Here is a 22,703-nt window from a genome sequence, read left to right on the forward strand (position 1 = left end):
GGAAAGATACTCGGCCCGATTATTTAATTTATGGTCCAGGGTGGAGCGAATAAATGAATTTAATTTCTTTCGCAAGAAGTAAGCAAGATAGACAAAAAAGTCAGGAGACAAAAAAATAATATTTTTAATTACTAAATCCAAAAAGAATATTAAACTTCTAAAAAAGCAGTGGCGTGCCTATTTTTTCCTTTAAAATAATTTAACAGTGATGCCCCACCGCCGTCCCTGGCCATTAAACTTAAATCTAATTACATCATATTAAGTCCCATAGTAAGTATTATAAACGAGTCAAGTTATATCAAAATCGATTAAATAGTTTTTCAAATATCTTAATTTTTGTTTCTTTTTTAAGTAACTTTAACACCCTCTATCTCGAAAAGGAAGCTTTAAATCTTACAAGTTGATATGAACTTTTTGTTTTATTTTTGCATGTCTATTAAATTTTCCCGATTAAAATCTGAGACACCCTGTATAGACACCCTGTCAGTCTATTCAAAGTGTTTTGGTTTGGTTTGGTTTGGTGGTGTTAGTGTGGTGTTAGATTCTATCGAATAAAGTAAGAAATACCGAGGGTGTCATATAAAATTCAAAAGTTGTCATTTAAAAATCAAAAATCAACACATGTAATTAAATGGAAAAATGTACGCACAAATCTTCATGACGTGCGGTGGCGTGGTGTGACGTGGCATGTTGCTAATGGGGGTCCCGGCTTAATTATATGGCAAACATAGACATTCTTTTTCGCACTCATTGACAGTCGTTGGCTGTGATATTATATTTTGGCAGAACATTACGCAAAACGAATGATCCCGTCAGTTTTCTAGACGTTTATCCTCTACACGCAATGTTTTATAGTACGAGAGCTAGCAACGTCGGAAAAACAAGTATTTTAAGACGTCTTATATATCTTTTACTATGCACTTTAGAACAGCATGCGGCCCGTCTGGCTGCCGGTAAACGTTGCGTTCCCTACTGCGCATTGAAAGAAGATCCTATATTTTTATTAGTCCTTTAAATTCTAGTATTGAATATAAATCGAACATAGCGCAGTGCGTAGAGTTTCCGACCACGAACCGATGATTCAGAGTTCGAATCCGGATCAGGTCAAAGACTTTTTTATTTTATTTTCGTTTATATTCTGTTAGTAAAGTATTAAATAATTCTGGAAATTAAAGAAAAACAAATATTTAACTTCTTCCAATGCGCAGTAGTAAACGCAACGGGTATCGGCAGCCAGACGGGCCGCATGCTGTTCCAGAGAGCATAGTAAAAGATATATCAAAGAGCCAGAGGTCTTAAAATACTTTCTCGAAAACGTTGCTAGCTCTTAGACTATTACTTGATACGTTTTGACTGGACAGCTAACACTGACAGGTAAAACGTTATGTATAGACTGGGGCTTTGGATCTGTAAAGGTAGCACTGGAACAGGGCAATACTATTATACACGGTGTCAAAAAATAGTGTATCTTACAAAGAAAAATAAAACAAAAAGTTCCTATCAACATAATATGCTCTAAAAAATAGTTCCCGAAGAAATTACAGCCCTCGAAATATTAAATAAAAATAATAATAATAATAATAATAAGAAAATTTATTGTAATTTGTGTACATAGAATAGATATACAAACAACAGAATTATAAAACACAATAAACAAAAATATAAAGAAAAGAAAAATATACAAATTACAAAAAGACTGGAAATACAGCATAACTGATCAAGTTCCAGCCTTGTTTAATGCATTAACATGTAAATAGAAAATAAAAAAAAAGAAAATATAAAAAACAAATTTGGGTTTGCTTAACAAATTAAAAATTAAAAAAGGAAAAAGAACAAATTTAAAAATAGAAATTATATGTAAAATTGTTTAGGAAAACACTAAAAAGAAAGAAACGCTGCTCAAGTATAATTTAACATTGTTGATCTAGAAGGTGTCCCTTTAAATGCGATTTAAAACTATGAACTGGCAGGTCTCTAAAACATTTATCGATGCCATTATATAGTTTATAGATATTGTACGTAAAGGATCTTTGGAATAATGCTGTTTTATGATAAGGTGGGGAGATGAGCCCTTTATGTCGCAAATTCAAATTATGAACATCTGTTCGAAACTGAACCTTTTTGTATAAATAAGGTGGACACTTACACGTAATTAATTATAGAATGATATAAAGTTAGCGCGTGATATTTTCGTCTAGTTTCCATATTCAACCAGCGAGTCTCATGAAATTTGTATGATATGCGATCGAATTTACGAATTCCGTATATAAATCGTAGACATTGCTTCTGTACACGCTGAATCTTAGCAGCATCAGCAGCATCCAGACAAAGGCTCGTAAAGAACATCGCAGTAGTTAAAATGACTGAGGACTAACGCATCGGTGAGTTTCCTCTTAAGTGACTTATTCAGTATATGACGATGAGGATAAAGCATTTTCAAATTCAAGTAAGCCTTCTGAAGAACCCTTGTCACGTACTTCTTAAATCTCAACTCGACATCAAACTCCACTCCCAAATTTCTAGCAGTGCGTACAGATGTAATTTCGACGCCATTAATTTTAATTTTCAATGAGCTCTCAACTGCCTCGCGGTTGGTCCCAAAGACCATGACGAAAAATTTACTGGGATTTATAACTAAATCATGTTTATAGACATCAAACTTCACTCCCAAATTTCTAGCAGTGCGTACAGATGTAATTTCGACGCCATTAATTTTAATTTTCAATGAGCTCTCAACTGCCTCGCGGTTGGTCCCAAAGATCATGACGAAAGATTTACTGGGATTTATAACTAAATCATGGTTATAGGATATCTCAACCAAACTGGAAATTTCTTCATTAATTATTTCATTAGCCCTGTCAACATCGCTTGAGAAAAATGAGAAGCTGAGCTGAGTATCATCCGCATATAAATATGACGCACAACGCCCCAATCGTGATACAATTTTTCGCAGGGTAAATGCTAAACAATAACGGACCCAGTATAGTTCCCTGCGGCACCCCTCTCACAATGCTACCCCTTGGCGACACGACCGTTCCTATCTGAACAAACTGAGATCTATCCGATAAATAGATCTCAATCATTCCGACTGATTCTTCCGAAAATCCCATATATAACAAAATGGCCAAAAGCAATTCATGGGAAATGGTATCGAATGCCTTGAATAATCAAGCAGTACCATAACCGTTGTCTTGCCCACGTCACTCATTCTCAGAATGTCATCAACCACGTCCAACAACGCAGTTGTGCAGCTGTACCCTCTACGAAACCCCGATTGTCTCTTAGGAAGAAGATCATTGATATCAAGATGAGATTTTATTTGGTCGCTCATAATTTTTTCTAAACACTTAGACAAAACAGGAAGTATACTTATTGGACGCAAGTCGTTGTAACTATCAATGATTGACTTTTTAGGCAAAGGGATTACTTTACTTATTTTCCAGTGAATGGGAAAAACACTACGTAATAAACAGTCATTCATTATATTAGCTAAATATGGCAACACAAAAGGACAGCACAATAAAAGCATTTTAATAGATATATCATCGACTCCACGAGCATCGGATTTAATATTTAATAAGTGCCTATATATTGTATCTTCATTTACCAAACGAAATTGAAAAAGTTCACCAAAAGTTTTAGCTTTGTTTTCTCTATAAAATCTCACAGTTCCCAAATCGGAATCCCTCTTAATACCATTCTGATCCAAAAAGAAATTACTTATTAAAGGAGGCTGATCAAATTGTGTCGGAAGAATATAATTTTCCTTTTTAGAATATATGTCTAACTCCCGAAACTTCTTCCACAAGACTTTTGAAGATTTATCATAACCCAACACCATATGTTCTATATAAGCTTTTTTTTCATTTCTAAGAGCAATATTTGTTTGGTTTCTGAGACTCTTATAATATACCCAACTTTGTGCATTTTTATCCCTTTTGTGTTTTTTGAAAGCCTTGTCACGCAAACAAATCATGGTTTTTATGGTATCAGTCAACCAAGGAGGTTTTTTTTTCTTACAAGTAACGGTTTTATAAGGGCAAACAGTGTCAAATAATGCAACCAATAATTCATTGAAAAATGATATTTTTTCGTCAATATCGGTAATAAAAAATACAGAATCAAACGGTGTCAACAGAAGCAATTCATGTAACCAAGCCACATCTAGCCGTTTAAGGTCTCTAAAAGCAAACGATTTATAATTCTCGGAATGTTGCCTCCTAAACCTACAATATACCAGACAGTGGTCGGTGATATCTGGGTACTTAGTACCAAAATCATAAGGCCCCAGAGAGTCAGCAACTATTATAGCATCAAGCAAGGTCGCCGAGGAAGCGCCAACGCGTGTAGGGGTGTTTATAATTTGCTTTAATCCAAAAGATTCCAAGACATCTAAAAATTGCTCAGTAAACTTGTAATTCAAATTTAACAGATCTATGTTTATGTCGCCACCACAAATTAACGTATCGCAGTCAGATATAAAGTTAGACACGCTTTCTTCAAATAAATCAAAAAATGATTCAAAATTTTCTTTTAATTTGCGTGGAGGTCGGTAGAGAACCCCAATTACACAGCTACAAGATTTAGAAACACGCAATCTCAACCATAGTTGCTCTAGGTCTTCGACACAAGAACCACCCAAATATGTGTACTGAAATTTAGTTCTTACATAAATGGCTACACCTCCACCACGTCTATATCTGTCCATTCTTACAATACTATAGTTGGAAATATGTACAAAACTACTAAGTATATTGCAATCCAATCTAGTTTCAACGACACCAACTATATCATAATTTTCGGTGAGTAAAATATTTCTAAATTCCGAAAAATTGTGTGTTAAAGATCGAATATTAAAAAAAGCAACAGATAAATCATTCAAATTCAGCATTCAACTTATTGTATAGGTATTAAAGGTCGCATACAAACAATTCAATAGATTTTCAAAGCTTACAATAAAATCATTAAAAGGTCCTAATCCTCTTCTATACACACACAACCACAATTTTCACCGTTCTGTCCACCGCACAACAGTATTCAGCTGTACCCTCTATGGCAACGCTTCCAAATTCTTCAAACTTGTAAAGTCCCGAGCAACAGATGCATACACCGCCATGACGCATCATATTTCTGGCATAGTAGGACACCAAGTTGTAACCACATATCTTCACAAAAGGTATTTCTTCCCGCGTAAACCAATGTTCACTAAACATTAGAATCCCTGGCTTGTGAGCTAATCCGTCAATTACAATTTCAGTTTCTGAGATTTTAATCCTTAAGCACTGTATGTTTTGATGCATGACGTAAAGTGACGTGTTCTCTGGCAATTTCGGTTCGGATTTCACTGGTTGCTATATGTAATGAGTTCTAGCTCTGATTCTTTCTTGTGCTCTTTGGTAACAAATACATTTTTCATCAAAAACATTATGTCTATAGTCCACATCCATTTTTAATACCTCACATGCATATCTGCAGTTTGTGCATTCTTCATTTGTCGATTTGCAGTCAGTTGTTTTGTGCTGCCCGTTGCACAATGGACAAACAACATGCTGCTGACGACAGTGGACAGCTTTATGTCCATATTTCCAGCACTTATAGCAACGCATTATATTAATATATTCATATAGGGATAAAGAATCCCAATCAATAAAAACTCTCTTACAATTTATAAAAGAGTTAAAGGCATCAGCTGAAACTTCAACAACAACATTATGCAGTTTTTTTCCATGCGGAAGATATTTCCTAATTATCTTAATTTGGGGATTTTCTATGGAAGAAATACAACTTTGACTTTCTATCTTCTTGACGAAGTTGTCCATTCCATCCTGTAAGTGTGTTTCCCGTACGCCACAAATGACAATTTTCGGATTTGCTGTTTGGGCCACCTGGACTGTATACTCCTCGGCGAGCTCAGCGTTTGCTACGGTTTGCAGTTTTTTCAACGATTCCTCATCTTGCATTCAATAAGTACATTGCCTTGACCAATCTGTTTACATTTTTTACTTCAACAGATATATCGGAAGGTTTTATTTTTTGTGCCAATTCATTTTTTGTTGTACTGCTGTTTTGATTTACATTCTTGGGTTTTATTATAATTGACGGAAATTTATTGCTTTTAACTACACTGGAATATAAAAGACTAGTGGTTTCCGCTGCAGAATTACACTCCAGCTTTTCCAGAATTTTTGCTTGTATTGTTCTTGTCTCCTTAGATTGACTTTCCAACACTTCGATTCGTTTAACAATGTCTAATTTCGTTTCTATCAGTGTCACGCACTCATCACAATACCAATAAACATTTCGACACTCACTGAGCAATTTTTGAAATTGATCCTTTAACTGTACAGTGTGTCTCATTTTGGTTGAAATCATAGGGTATCTCCGTTATTAGTGACGACAGAAGGGTGCGGTTTGCACAAACTTGTCCCACTTTTCGTCAAACGGAAGATGCTGCAAACAAAATTTTCATAGCCCTCTTCATTTCTGAGCTACAGGGTCTTTTCAAAAATTTTGCAATTTGGGACACCCCCTGTATCTCTGTTATTGTTAAAGATATGGAGAAGGCGAAAACTGCTTATTGTAGAACTTTTTACGTAGAATACAGTGGCGTAGTCTGTTTTTCTACAAAAAAAATATTTTTGAAAATATGAACTAAAGTTATGTTTTTTCAAATGGATCACCCTATATATTTATAAATCATATGATCTGTCTTGCTACGAGCTTCTCAAAAATATATATCACTCTATATTTATTTTCACTATTTACTGCAATATTTAAAATATATCATTTTCTTATTAGTAGGCCGTGATAAATAACAAAAAATCCAAAATGGTATTTACTAAAATAGTCATACACATATTAAAATTTATTTGGGATGGATATATTTTACTTTTGAAATAACTGTTACCACTGAAACTGTGAATATATTTTTCTTTTTTTTTATAACGGGATGGGTTTGCAAATATCTAAATCTTGAATTATTAAAAGCATTTTTCAGGTGTTCGACATTGTTGTAGTGCCCACGATATACATATTTCGTATTTCAAAAATCCCCAAAATCAGAAATCGAGAACGGCGAAATCCGGGAATCCAGGAGGCTATCAATATGCGTTCATTGGTTCCAGTTCACTGATTTGAAAAATAATAATTTAACATTATTCTAATATTTCCATAGTTATGAGGGGAATGTTCCCCATCTTGCTGAAAGTATATTTCACGTAAATTAGCTAAAGGAATATCTAAAATTTCCGATACGATAGATTATTCTTACGTATACACGTATTCCAAGATTTACAAATAGCGGTAGAGAGTTAAGTTTCCCTAATATATAAAGAATTTATTAGCGGCTCCCAAAATAAAACAAGAGACAGATAGCATTATACTTTTAGTAATTCTTTAGTTTCTTTTATTATCAATCATGGCCTACTAATAAATATGATCTTTTAATAAAAACTTTTAAATATTGCAGTAGGATAGTGAAAATAAATATAGAGTGATATATATTTTTGAGAAGCTTATGGCAAGACAGATCATATAATTTATAAATATACAGGGTGTTCCATTTAAAAAAAAACATAACTTTAGTTCATATTTTCAAAAATATTTTTTTTGGTAGAAAAACAGACTACGCCACTGTATTCTACGTAAAAAGTTCTACAATAAACATTTTTGACCTTCTCGATAGCTTTAACAATAACAGAGATACAGGAGGTGTCCCAAATTGCAAAATTTTCAAAAAGACCCTGTAGCTCGGAAACGAAGAGGGCTATGAAAATTTTGTTTACGGCGTCTTCCGTTTGACAAAAAAGTGAGACAGGTTTGTGCAAACCGCACCCTTCTATCTTCACTAATAACGGAGATACCGTATGATTTCAACCAAAATGGGACACCCTGTACACAGTGTAAATGACTACTATAACTGCATAGTTTACACGTAACTAACTTCGTATTAACAATAAAGTTGTCGGAGCAACGAGTACACACGTGTGTACCCGCTGAAGCCATATCGAACACTGAGATAATATATTTTTTTTATTTTTAGGAACAGTGGTAAACCGTTTTTATTGAAATTTGGTGTTCTTACACACATTTTAATGCCAAAGCGAATGGGGATAGTGTAAAATCCAGTACACAGCCCTGGAAGGGTACTTTCTATAAGGGTAGAGAGTACTACTGGTGGTAGGTACTTCTTTTATCCTCATAGATACAGTAATTTCAATAAATGAAAATTAAAGCCAGGACTTTTTTATGTAAAAAAGGTGTACTTCGTTTAGTTCGAAACAGTGAACGGTTTTTAAGATATTTGCGTTTAAAAGTTCCGATACATCGATTTTAGAGTTAGGGAAATCAGGAGATTAATTTATTTAAATTTCTTTACATTTTGTCATTTCACTAATAGCAAAATCGATGCATCGTAATGTTTAAATGCAAATATCTTGAAAACTGTTCACCTCTTCGAACTACACGAAGAATAGTTCTAGGTTTTTATATCACTTGTTGAAAATTTTCGCAATCTTCATTCGCTTTGGCATTAAAATGTGTGTAAGAGTACCAAATTTCAGGAAAAACGGTTTAACTATTTTCTGGTCCGAACTGTATTCTGGAAACTTCGGCAGCATATTCTGCAGATAAAAATAATTGAAAGAGTTCATATAAATATATGTCCTAAAATGCTTAGTTTATGAGATACAGGGTGTAGAAGTTTCATTTTTATTTTAATTTGTTCGAAATAATTTATGAAGTAACGTCAATATTTAGATGAAAATTGGTATCTGGGAGTCTTTTGACATGAGAAATTTTATTTTGATGTCAATATGACTTCTACTTGTAGAGGGCACCACCTACATATTTTTTAACTGGTCTAAAGAGTAATAAATTTTCGTCCGTACATGTATAAAACGACTGAGTAAAAAAATGTACATTTTCGACGTTTTGTATGTAAAAAAGGTCTCTTGGTAAAAATCACTACGAGTAATGGTTCTCGAGAGATTTAGAATCGAAATTAACCATACCTGTCGTCATAGACATACATTAAACATGTTGACTAAATAGTTATTAGACTGAAATCATAAATTTGAAATGTTTTTGTACGAAAAATTTAACAGAGACTGTTTTATCATCATTTTTTCAACGACAAATTTATGATTAATTTAAAAAAAATCCTAAATTTACCATTTCAGTCAGATTCTACTCTGCTTACTCTGGTTACTCTGTCTCTACTGTTCATTTTTGTCAATAAGGACATGTATTGATTAGTTCCATTCTAAATATCTTGAGAACTGTTGATTGTAGCGATTTTTACCAAGAGACATTTTTTACGTAAAAAATAACGGAAATGTATTTTTCGCCCAGTAGTTTTATACAGGTACGGACGAAAAGTTATTACTCTTCAAAACAGTTAAAACCATAGATTTAGTAAGAACAGGTATAACATTAGACATTTTAACCCGATCAAACAATCGGAGGTTGACTACGTACTGTAAAAACCAATTGAGATAGAGAAGGCGACATTGCCACGCATCTCAAATTTGCGCCTATCTACTCAGTTTGATTTGCAGAAAAGGTGACTTTAAAACCTTTACCGGATATCAATAAACCTCAATTTCTTAATTAAATTAATAGTTTATTTTTAAAGAAGCATGCGTAATAATATGTTATTAACCAGAGGATATATGCGTTACTATTAAAGGACATGTTTACTGTTTAATGTGCTGAAACGTCTAGAACTATTGGCAACGTCGCTGCTAGTCTTCCAGAATGAAATGAGCTGTCCGTCCCACCACCCCTCGCGACGGCCCTTGGTCCGTTATAGCGTACTACGTTTAGCTTACGGTATGTTTGAAGTCGGAATCAAGTCCGAAGTTAACTTTTCAGTGTTTTTCAATAGTTTTTGTTTTTGTTTAATGTACTTTTGAATCTGCGAATTTTCAATATGGTACGACAGTGTCAAATGTGTGGACAAATAAGCTCAAATTACCCGAATTTGTCTTTTCACAGGTAGGTATTGTTCCCGCCATTTTATATTTCCGTGGTAATTGTACATAGGCGTCCCACAAAGGAGCCTCTCACAATCAAAATAATTTATAATTATATTTATAATTAATCTATGAAAACAAGAACGTAGTAGCCGGTAATTGAATTATAATTCGTCTCAATTACTACCTAACTGTTGTAGATCATAACAAATTTGAATATAAACGTTGCATTTGAAATTTAATTATAAGCCAGAAAGTGACTTTTTCTTCTTAAAATTGCGTCATTTTTGGTCATTATATACGATATTCTAAAGCAATTTTGCTCAACAAATAAACAAAGGTGTTCCCCGACCTTTTTACATTTTTACATTTTTACATTTTATTGCTTCATTATATCTGCCCTTATATCTGCCTTGTTTAGACAGTTTTTTTTACCACTGTACAAATACCTCTTCCTAGAGTTATTTGTACGGTGTGTTACCTTTTTTAGAATGGGACGAACTGTAAATAATTCTTAGGCTACTAGTTTTATACATACCTATATACAGAGTGACCCAGGCCTCCAAAAAAGCTTTTTACCTATTACTACTAGCTGCTCTCGCCATCTAGCACTCGCCATAGTAGTATGTTTTGTACTCAAATGCTATTTTCTGCTTTTCGTTTGTCGGATTGAGTGTTACAGCACAGTCGGCCTGACGATGGAGATAAATCTCCCAAACCGGTCGCCGAATGGCTGTTCCCTTCAGTCTGATGAACTTAATGCAGAGAATAAGCATATATGTAGGGGTTAGGCCTTAATAATTTGTTGCTTCTTGTATTTTGTTTATTTATACAAACCCTACCAAGCCTTGAGCTCAATCTGCGGTAACGTATATGAAGAAAACGTAATATTCATTATTATGCGACAGAAATCCCATACTGTAGCACACAGATTTGATACTTTTAATGATAAATGCCTTCTATTGAGAGACTAAAAGGTAATTGCCTCGTATCAGAGCCATCATAATACAAGAAGAAGACCGAAAGTCAAATCTTGTCTTATATTTTCAAAAAACCAATTTTCTCATTAAATATTGATTTTAGGTATAGGAAGTTACGGGAAGTTCTAAATAATGTGGTCTATTCTAAACAAGAAAAAATGATTTATAAGTTTTATAATATCTCTAATTAAATTTGGACGAAAAGAATATTTCTGTTTGCTGTAGGTAATTTTCTCAGGGAAAATACGAAAATAAAAATGACTTTTTAAGTCAAAAAAAGTCAAAAGGACTGTCCTTTTCAAAAAAAGACAGGTGGCAACCCTAGGTATTTCTGGAATGGAAATTTAATGGTAAATCTACAACTTTAGTTTGAAAATATGTTCCGGCCACCTATGTTTACAAAAATGTCTAAAATGTGCTTTACCATTGCCTCCATATTCTTAAAAAAAATTGAAAGAAAAGTCACCAACCACAAACCTAATATAGAACTGTTTCGGAAGTCTGAGTCACCCTGTAAATATTCAAAAGTAACTAAAAGTTTATATAGAAGTAACTGAAAGTTTAAATTGAAAATCGACGTTGGAGCGATTTTCGAAAATTACGTACCAACGTTTCAACATAGGTATATGTGGGATATTAATTATATTATTATATTAGACCTTATAACAAAACTCATCTGACGAAAAAGTGTTAATGTAGTATATTAATATGGATTATAAATTTTACTAATTAATTTACTTTTACTTTACTAATTAAATTCGTTCTAAAAAACGATACGCCACTGGTCATTAGAACAATCCAAATGCGCCTAGTTGCCGGGGTCGGAAATTTTAGACTTCTCTGTCTCTTCTGTCCTTGTTTGACACATTGGAATGTTTGATACACTACCAACGAGTATTTATGAATGAGATGTTCGGTCTATCTTTATAATGTCTTTGGTTAAAACACATGTAGGTGGCGCCCCCTACAACTCGGAGTCATATTGACATCAAAATCAAATTTCTCATACCAAAAAACTCCCAGACACCAATTTTCATCTAAATATTGACGTTACTTCAGAAATTATTTGGAAAAAATCTAAATAAAAATTAAACTTCTACACCCCGTATATCCGAAACTAAGTATTTTAGAACATACATTTATACGAACTTTTTAATTATTTTTATCTGAAGAATATGCTGGCGAAGTTTTCGGAATACAGGTCGGACCACCCTGTATATTATTTTTATTTAACATTTCGAGAGCTTTAACTTCTTCGGGAAGCATTTTAGAGCATATATTTATAGGAACTTCTTGTTTTATTTTTATCTGTCTGTAGAATCATCCACGAAAGTTAGATACACTATTTTTTTGACACCCTGAATAAATACTTCCAGTTAAAAAACATCAATAAATTAGTATCAGTCATTTTAGACAAAACTTACATGTTTTTTTCGTGGTTTCCATTTTCGTTCCATCTCAAGTAGACAGTGGAGAGAAATATAACAGCTAGATTTTGACTCACTCAGTATACCATGTAATACAGGGAATTTTTATAATTAGATTTCGAACGAATCCCTAGATATCCCCCCCTATATATCTAAAAAAAATATTAGTAAAAAGTTTGACTAAAATTTTCGGGTCTGGTGAACTATCCAGACACACGATTTTTGCATTTTTCGTTTTTTATGAAGAAGTAACCATTTTTAGAAAGTAATTTTAAATTAGAAAAAATGCGGATTTTGCACTGAATTTCAAAATATTTTAATTTTGGTAATATTTGACGCATATTTGACTTTACTGAGAGCTTTTAACACGTTATTTGAAATGACAGAGAATGAAGGGAAGTCAATGCTGCCATTTTTTCTTACAGCGTTTTTTTATTGCTAGCACTGTAGATATACAGGTTGTCAAAAAAATAGTGCATCTAACTTTGATGGGTGATTCTACAGATGAAAATAAAACAAAAAGTTCCTATAAACATATGCCGTAAAATGCTTCCCGACGAAGTTACATCCCTCAAAAGCTTAAATAAAAATAATATATTTTGTTCATTTTTAAAAATATTGGTGAACCGTTTTTCTTGAAATTTAGTACTCTTACACATATTTTATTAGAAAAGTGAATGGCGATAGTTTAAAATTCCGTAACAGTCCTGAAAGGGTACTCTCCATTAGGGTAGAGAGTACTACTGATGGTACTTCTTTTATCCTTATAGATACAGTAAGTTCAAAAAATGGAAATTCATTCCAGGACTTTTTTTATCTAAAAAAGGTGCTCTTTGTTTAGTTCGAAAGAGTGAACGATTTTCAAGATATTTTCGTTTAAAGATTACGATGCATCGATTTTAGTATTAGTGAAATGATAAAATGTAAAGAGATTTTACCTAAACAACCTCAAGTACGCGGACGATACCACCCTGATAGCGAAAAGTGAGGAAGAAATGACCCGGTTGCTGGAAAGAGTTACCATCGAAAGCAATAATCTAGGTCTAAAAATAAACACTGATAAAACCAAACTCATGCTGATTGATAGAAGTGGTGCAGTTCGATTACACAACCTCCTCCCTAATATAGAAAGAGTAGATCAATTTATATACTAAGGGTCTTTAATAACAAATAATGGGGGCTGTGAAGCAGAGATAAGAAGGCGTATAGCTATGACACGGACGGCTATGATGAGCCTAAGAAAAATATGGACAGATAGGAGCATTACTAAAAGCACCAAAAAAACCCTGGTTCGATCTTTGGAGTTCTCCATATTCCTATACGGGTCTGAGTCATGGACCGTCAAGAGCGCTGATAGACACCGTATAGATGCATTTGAGATGTGGTGCTGGAGGAGAATGCTCCATGGGATAGGACAGCTCGAAGAACGAACCAGTCAATTCTTAATGAACTCGGCATCACAGATCGATTATCCACCATCTGCCGTAGACGCATCCTGCAATACTTCGGTCATATCACTCGCAGAGGTGAAGACAACCTTGAAAAAATCATAGTACAAGGCAAAGTAGAAGGTCGAAGACCCAGAGGACGATCACCATCGAGATGGCTTGACCAAATAGCAAATATTACAGGTCATCCATTTCAATCAAATCTCCGAGAGGCGGAAGATCGCCAACGATGGAAGATGAAAATCATCAACTGCACATAGCCATAATGTCACGATTCTTCAGACATGAAGAGACGACGAAGAAGAAGAAAGAGATTTTAAATAAATTAATCTCCTGATTTCGTTAACGCTAAAATCGACACATCGGAACCCTTAAACGCAAATATCTTAAAAACCGTTCACTCTTTTGAACAACGTTGATATGCCACATTTAGTATTTTTTTTTGTTTCGGTCATTTGAACACATTAATTTATTTAAACTAATTTCAAGTCCGGCTCTATTTTTTTTTAATATTTAATCTATTCATCGTTACAATATTGATAAGCTTTCAAACTTAACAATGACATGGAGTAAAACATTGAATATGGAAAATCAAATGCAATAAAGTAATAAAATATAATATAAAATAAATAACAACATAATATATAAAATAAATAACATAAATATAATATAATATAAACAATCAAATAATTTCCCCGGAAGATAGATTGAAAATGGTAGAGCAGTATAATGGCCAGCGAGGTTCCTGGACCTGTTGCCAAGGGGGGGCATTACTTGAGGTCATTTGTAAAAGTGAAATCAATACATTTCAATATTTAGAATAAAGAGTACAAAATGCATTCGGAAGTATAGGATCGAGATATGTTCAAAGAGCTATAAATCAGATTGAACGAAAAATAAATGTGTGCATTAAGGAGGGTGGTAACCCTTTCGAACATGTAGAGCATTAGAGACTAGTTTGGAGAAGTTGATTTCTTTATAATAACTACGATTAGATTTGCATATTATTAGATCGTACACTGAGATTTCAAATTCACAATGAAAAAAAAATTATCTTTAAAAAAATTAAAATATAAGAAATAAAATGTTTAAATTGTTGACCTGGATATTATTTATTTGAATCTTTCAATTGGCTTGATTTTCCTTAATCAATGTTAATTAGCGCTGATCAATATTGTTGGGATGAAATATAATCAGATTAAAAACCCAGAGTAGGACTTGAAATAATTTTAAATAATAATTAAATAGTTTTGTTATATTGTTAATATACCCAAAGGAAAAAAAGTATCAAATGTGGCATATCATTGTACTCAAGAGACCGAGTTCTTTCAAAATCTGAAATAAAAAATACAGGTCCATACTTAAACATTTTTTTTTGACCTCTCTATCTCATAAATTGTGAACTAATTTGAAAATCTAAAAATACTATCAGATATCCCTAATAAAGTGGCTATGGGAATGTGCAATTAGTTTTTGATTTTCTAAAAAGTAAGGACGAAAATAAAACTGATTTCCAAAAAAATCTGTTTTTTCCAAAAAACTCAGCAGTCCTTGAAATTTTTAAAACTTTTTTGATGGCATCTTGGTGAACATTCCAAGGAGGCAACTTTGCTCCTATTCAACCATCTTCGTATCTATTACGGTTTCCGAGATACCAATGCTCGTACCTCGAATTTATAGCACCCTGTATATACGATATATTATAGTATATACGTTTGTTAATAGTAAAATACGTTTATTTAGAAATTATTTAGAAAAAAAAAAAGAAATAAAACCTCTACACCCTGTCTCCGAAATGCACCATTTTAGAACATAAATTTATACGAATGTTTTTACTTATTTTTATCTGCAGAATATGCTTCCGAAGTTTCCCGAATACAGTTCAGACTACCCTGTATATTGATAAATACAATTCTTGATCGGACATCGTTTCTTTAATCAAAAATATTTATTTGCTTTAAATTACTTAAAATACTACTTATTTGAAGATTTTTTACAGTAATCACAAAACAATTTCTTGCCAGATTGTGACAGATTCATGGGATGAATCAATGTAAACGTGAATTAATGTAAACGTTGCTGAACTTGTGCAATGTGACCAACATAGCGATAATAAAATTTGGTTTAAACTAATTTTTGCACCTTTTTTTATCTAAATAAAATATCTGCTACAATCATTTGCTCTATAATATACAGAATAGAATTAATACAACACTAATAATACAACAAATTTAAACATTTTTGCCAAAATATCATTTATAGTAAACGCCACGAATGTTTGGGAGTGATTCATTGGCCGCTACCTTGTGAACTAATCTGTTCAAGGTCACATAAAACTTAATTCCAGTGCCGTGGTGTTTCAAGTCATATAATAATCAATATATAATCTGTTGTAATTTGTTGTTTTAACTGTCAAAGTCTTGTCAAAACATATATTTGGTTATAAATATAAAATGGAATGCCCCATTATTGGTCGCACTGCAAGCACACCAATGGACTAACGCACAAAAACGAATCAGTTAAAGAAACGCGATATAGTATCGTCTTTGTCAATCACGCTAACATTTTAGAATAAGTAGGAGGAGCGCAGGTAGATGATTAGACCGGGCCTTTAAAAACCTACGTCAGCGGTAAAAAATTACGCTTTTAATGTAAAAATGATAGCGCGCGTGTCGATTCTAACTTCATCAAGCGCTGAATCACTCCCAAACATTCGTGGCGTTTACTATAGTCAGGTTTATAGGCTTTAGTGTCAATTTCGATATGATTGATGAAGTGCATCGGAAAACGTTTTGCGATTACTGTACGTAGAAAGTGCCTTTAAAAAGGTGCAGTCTGAAAGTTCCATTAAAAATGCAAGAGCCTTGCAGCGAGACCAAGACTACTATTAGACTGCAAGACCAAGCGAGATTTAAGCTTCATTCAGTACCTCGCAATTAGTGGAATAAATTAGTTGTTTCAATTACACTTTATACTTTTTAGTTTACGATCATTCACAATGTTTAAAAAACACAATTAAAATTAACAGAATATCCTAGCAACAGCTTGCGTTAGTCAGATGTATCCGTAGAGAAAGCCTAATATTTAGCTTCCAAAACAATCAACTTTTGATTTCTAACCACAATTCATGACATTTGTGTCGCAACTTTTGAAGTATAATTAGTGGAAAAGTCAAAAGTTTGATAACTTTTTCCACTAATTGAAAATGTCTACCACTAATTTTGACGTTCTGAATGCTCACATTGAAATTAAAGGAACAAACTTCTACGCTAATTGAAACCACTAATTTTTTCCAATAATTGCGAGGTTCTGAATGAAGCTTTAGTATTAGTCTTGCATTTGCTCATCGCTATAAGAAATTTATTTTAAGGTAAAATATGCTTCATATTTCATTTTCTAAAAGAAATTTGTGTCTGGATAGTTCACTGAAACCAAATTTTCGGTTAAGAAACTTATAATGAAGTTTTTTTTTAAATACTGATACTGAGATATTATGTACAAATTTTTAATTTTTTATTTTTCTATATTCTTACGACTAGAGCATCGGATTCAAGAACTTGAAATAACTGATTCCACCAATCCCGAATTTCTGGAGCATTCCTCTCGTATTTGCTCGTGCGAACTAGTCTCTTACATCTGTTACTTCCGCTAAAATAAATTTTAAACTTTAAAATTTCAACTTAGGAACACTAACAAAAATATAATTACATTAACCCTTAAACACACATGCTATTAATAACAACGTAAAAACCCAACAGGAGTCCCCTAAGGACTCCACAGATGAAAAATAAGTCTTCTATAAGTAATTACTTTTTTTAATAATAGTAGTTTAAATGAATTGCATAATTTCAATTATTTTTAAAGTGTAATTATTAAATAATAATTAAAAACAGAATATTCACTAAAAAATTCATTAAAAACGCTAAATGGGAACTAAGTAGAACAAAGTCAAAATCTGCAAGGCAGTAAAATAAATGAATATTAACACTTTGTCCCTTAATTAAAATACTAACTTAATGCCATTACTCGCTGACGAGTATTTGACACGCATCAGAAGATGGTTACGCAAGGCGTCTTTGTTCATGAGATTTTTTGTGACTGAAAAGCCCGATACGTGGTGGTATCTCTAACGCACGCTGGGCATTCAAAAATCTCATTACTTTGTGGCTTACTGTTTGGTGTTAACAGAGTTTACAATTCTTTCCTTTGCGTTCTATTGTTCGCTGCTTCCTCCCACTGATTTTGCATGCTTATCCCTTTAAGTTTTCGTGGAAGATATCCTTGTACCCCCTTTGAGTTGTCTACCCGGTTGCATATTTGTATGTTGCACACAGATTATCAATTCGGAATTAGTCAGGTCTGCGGGTCTGCTGCGATTCGGCGGTATGTAAGTTATACTCGGGAAAGCACTTTCTTGGATAAAGCGAATGCAACGTACAGAAACATTGTAACATATTATGTATGTATACCTACCTATACCAGTTTAATTTTGGCGCTTATAGGAGTTAGGTTGCGCTTAACTAGTTAGGTAAATAACTATTCTTTTATGAAACACGCTTGATATTTTTTATGATATTCTCAGTCTCCTTAAAAAAACCTTCAAAATTGTTGTATATAACGTGTCATAGGTACCTACTTACGTTTATTTTTTATAAGGTATAAGCAGTTAAAACTGTGGTTTAATTAAGTTGTATTTAGAAGGTTACAATGAGAATGATTTAAGATATAAATGTGAGATGCCCATTCATTTGCCTACCATAACTTTTAAAATGCTATAAAAGACATACCGTATGATCGAAAAAAAACGGCGTCCAGTTGGCTTGGAAATGACGATCGATGACATTTCCCATATAATTTTACATATAAAATGACAGCGATCTTCATTTCATAGCCATCGTTGACGCCGTTTTTATTCGATCATACGGTACTTATTGACCTATGTCGTCGTGTACTGTTAGTTTTGATATAATTCATAAAACTTAACTAAAGCTGGTACATGTTTAAAAAATAGTGATTTTATAGAAACTATGTGTGAAAATATAAATATCTATAAATAAAATTATAATCCTGTACAATAAATGTATACAAAATGGAGTTTTGTCAAACACAATTTATTAAACAATAAAAAAAATGTATGCAGTTTGTGCTAATGGGCGTTTTTTCGCGCATTCCTGAAAACAAATCTTAAAAGAACTATTTCATATCAAAAATTCACGACAAATTACTAAAACAAATTACTAAAAAAATACAAGTATATTTTTTGTAATTTTGTATTTGGAGATACATTTGGTTAGTAATCAACAAAACGCTTGGTATAGTCTATAAAATGAATAACTTTGAATTTTGACCGTTATTTTTTACCAACATGGTAAATATAAAATTCTTCTGTCAAAAAAGTTACTGATATTCTTTAAATTGAGTGCCTGAACGAATCAGATAGGTAACTCTTTTTACTTTCGTGAAATAGAAAAGGAAAATAATAAAACAAGTGACAGTTCTTCCTCTTCTTACAAAAATCAACACAAATGACAAAAGTAAAATGTCATCAGCTTTTGACATTTCTAAATATCAGACCAATCCCGTCTCTAATAGAACAGCCTCGGAGCGAGATTTATGACGTCACGCTAGTTAGATACTACGGATTAATAAATGTGTTGTAGAATACATGGAAAACATAATAATTCCTCGTATTTTTGGTTTATATTTTAAAAATGATATAGTTTACATGAAATATACATAATATACAGTTAATAAATACAATATGTATATATATATATATATATATATATATATATATATATATATATATATATATATATATATATATATATATATATATATATATATATATATATACCTATTTATAGTAATAAATAACTTTGGCAAATAAATTATGAACCATACAAATGCAGCAAATGTTTTACAATATACAAATAATGAATAGGTACATAAGATAATGGGTAAAATGTAAAATATATTTTAAATTTTGGGGTTTGAAAATCGATCTAATTTAACAAAAAACATTCAATATCTACTAATAGTGATGTATTATTATTTGCATTCACAAAATGTATATGTATATTTTGCAAGTATCAATGTTCGAAAAATTATATTTGCAAATAATACAATATCATAGAAAAAAGGCTGCAGCGATGGCTATGAAATGATCGCTGTCATTTTATATGTAAAATTATTCTAAAATTTTTTATTTTCTTGGGATTTAGGTTCGGGAAAAACGCTGATTAAATTTTCATTTGTTTTTTCATTATTTTTTTTTGGTTAAAAAAAAACGTTTCGGCTAACATCATAGCCTTCATCAGTGTTGTGTCATATGAAAAAAATAGTGTCGAATATATAATCCAAAAAATTACATATAAAATATTCACACCACATAATGTTTACTGCAATTAATAAAACAATATAAACTTGTCAAAAGATGACCACGTATTTTTTTAAATTATTATTCTTAACACTAAAATTATCTACATTGACTATGGAATACGATTTCAGCCATAGTAAGTAGTAGATATTGAATGTTGTTTGTTAAATTAGATCGATTTTCAAACCCCAAAATATCAAATATATTTTACATTTTACCCATTATCTTATGTACCTATTCATTATTTGTATATTGTAAAACATTTGCAGCATTTGTATGGTTCATAGTTCATTTGGTTTATTTGCGAAAGTTATTTATTACTATAAATAGGTATATATATTGTATTTATTAACTGTATATTATGTATATTTCATGTAAACTATATCGTTTTTAAAATACAAACCAAAAATACGAGGAATTATTATGTTTTCCATGTATTTTACAAAATATTTATTAATCCGTAGTATTTAACTAGCGTGACGTCATAAATCTCGCTTCGAGGCTGTTCTATTAGAGACGGCATTGCGTCAGCATGGTCGCAAGTTGCTAACCTAATAAAATTAACACTAGAAAAACCCGCGGGAACTGTCAAATTCAAAGTTATTCGTTTCACAGACTATATACCTAATCTTTCTTTTAGCTAAATATTTTTAGTTCTCTTCGATATGTAAACTAGTTTGTAAACATTTGTAGTATGTTTTTAGTGAAACGCTTACAATCATCTTAAAGAATTATGTGCTATGGATTTATCCTTAAATCATAAAAAAATAAACTTAAATCTCACCTGTACTTCTTCAGTCGTAATTGAAATGAGTTTTAATCCACTTTTTTATATTCGCAATTTTCCGGTAACGTTTCCATGCTATTTAAATTTAGAAAAATAAAACACTAATCGCAGCGTCTATGATCCTAGCTATAAAGCACTTGTAAAAATTAAGGTTATGTCTAGGTAATGTTGGGCGATAGATATTGATCTTCTAGAGTATCGGTGTTCTTTATTCCGATTCCCTAAATTTTGAATCAGTATGCCTATTCATTCATATATATAATTTATTTTTGCTCCCATGCTATATCGTTAAAAGGGTTGGAAAATATAATATAGACAATACTATGTCAATATAAGTCATCAATTCACAAAACATAATTATTCATAATAACGCCTACGCTACTCTGTATATTGCACTCGGTTTATCCAAGAAAGTGCTCTCCCGAGTATAACTTACATACCGCCGAATCGCAGCAGACCCGACTAATTCCGAATGGATATGTGTGCAACATACAAATATGCTTCCGGGACTGTCAATTCCAGTCCCAAAACGTCGCGTCGTACCCCTAACCCATTCACAGAGCCTGTCCCTTGGGAGATTTTTTGGAACGCTAAGTGTCAGTTCTGGACCCACGAAGGGCGAAGCTGCACCTGTTTTGGCGAAGGAATAGTAACACGATGCAGGAGTTAGTGCGATGTAGGTATTCCAATACAGTTTCCGTCGTTTTTTCCATAACGTTCTATTTTTATCAAAACGACAAAAATATTTCACCAAAAATACAAAAAAATATGTATCGCGTCCCTGCGAGACCCCACGTACCACCAATTCACACTCACTCTTAGATAAAAACCATCACCATGAAACATTGCAGCAGAGAGGAAGAATGACCACAATGACATTGCCCGACACATAGCTAAAACCCGTGATACAAGATATATGCAATAATAAAATAAGTATAATGTAAATTCTCATGCGGGGTCCCGGAGAGGATCCCGCTTGTGTGTTTAAGGGTCAAAAAATATTAAAATACTTACCGATTTAAACTATCAATAACTTTTTGAACGTGCGCTTTTGAGTGAATTATCTTTGACGACATTTCACCTCTTTGTTACACCTTTGTGTTTTTTGACACTGACATTATAAAAAAATTGACACCATTCTACACTGAACTATAATTGAACTGTGAATATGCAAGAATTCTAAGAATGTTGAGATTTTCCTAAAAAAAATCAACAAATTTTCTAGGGATCGTAATGCAATATTCTGTAGTAAAATATATACTCATAGTATTGATCAAACTCTTTTTACCTATACAGGGTAAATCACTTTGAATAAAAAGATTAAGGAAGGGGCAAATCAACAAACTTAGGTTAAACGCGAAGGGGATTAATATGGCTGACTATGAAATTCCGTTTTATCAGTGCCGTACTAATTTTATTTAAAAAGTCTATACATAATCCGTAATATATATAAATAATATATAATAATATAGGTATCTAATGTATACCTATCTATCTATAAGTATGTAATCTTTTAAGTAAAAGTGAAACTTCTTTACGCGTGCCGGGAGTAAAAATTCAAGGCAGTGACACAACACAGGACATGACAGGCGAGAGGAAAAGTGGTAAGAACAGTCTACGGCTTAGAAAAAATCGTTTAATTTAAATGAAATTTGGTATATCGATTGATTGGACCAAGCCAATTTCACCGTAACGACACGTGTCACTG

General features: G+C 32.5%; 1 protein-coding gene across 2 annotated transcripts in view; it reads right to left on the bottom strand.

Moving 5' to 3' along the window:
* Positions 1-22,109, bottom strand: part of LOC115889468 — a 46,892-nt gene extending 24,783 nt beyond the window's left edge. The window contains exons 1-3 of one of the 2 annotated variants that reach the window (XM_030909455.1): positions 22,010-22,090; positions 17,363-17,477; positions 12,379-12,533 (exon numbers count right to left, since the gene is read on the bottom strand). In XM_030909455.1, coding sequence (XP_030765315.1) covers positions 12,379-12,411 — 33 coding nt within the window. In that variant the 5' untranslated portion in view covers positions 12,412-12,533; positions 17,363-17,477; positions 22,010-22,090. Of the gene's footprint in view, positions 1-12,378; positions 12,534-17,362; positions 17,478-22,009 lie in introns of both variants that reach the window. The other variant, XM_030909454.1, reaches the window with a different exon arrangement.
* Between the last annotated feature and the right edge of the window lie 594 nt (positions 22,110-22,703).

This window comes from Sitophilus oryzae, unplaced genomic scaffold (assembly GCF_002938485.1).
Source record: "Sitophilus oryzae breed Bouriz unplaced genomic scaffold, Soryzae_2.0 scaffold_815_pilon_pilon, whole genome shotgun sequence".
Lineage (NCBI taxonomy): Eukaryota > Metazoa > Arthropoda > Insecta > Coleoptera > Curculionidae > Sitophilus > Sitophilus oryzae.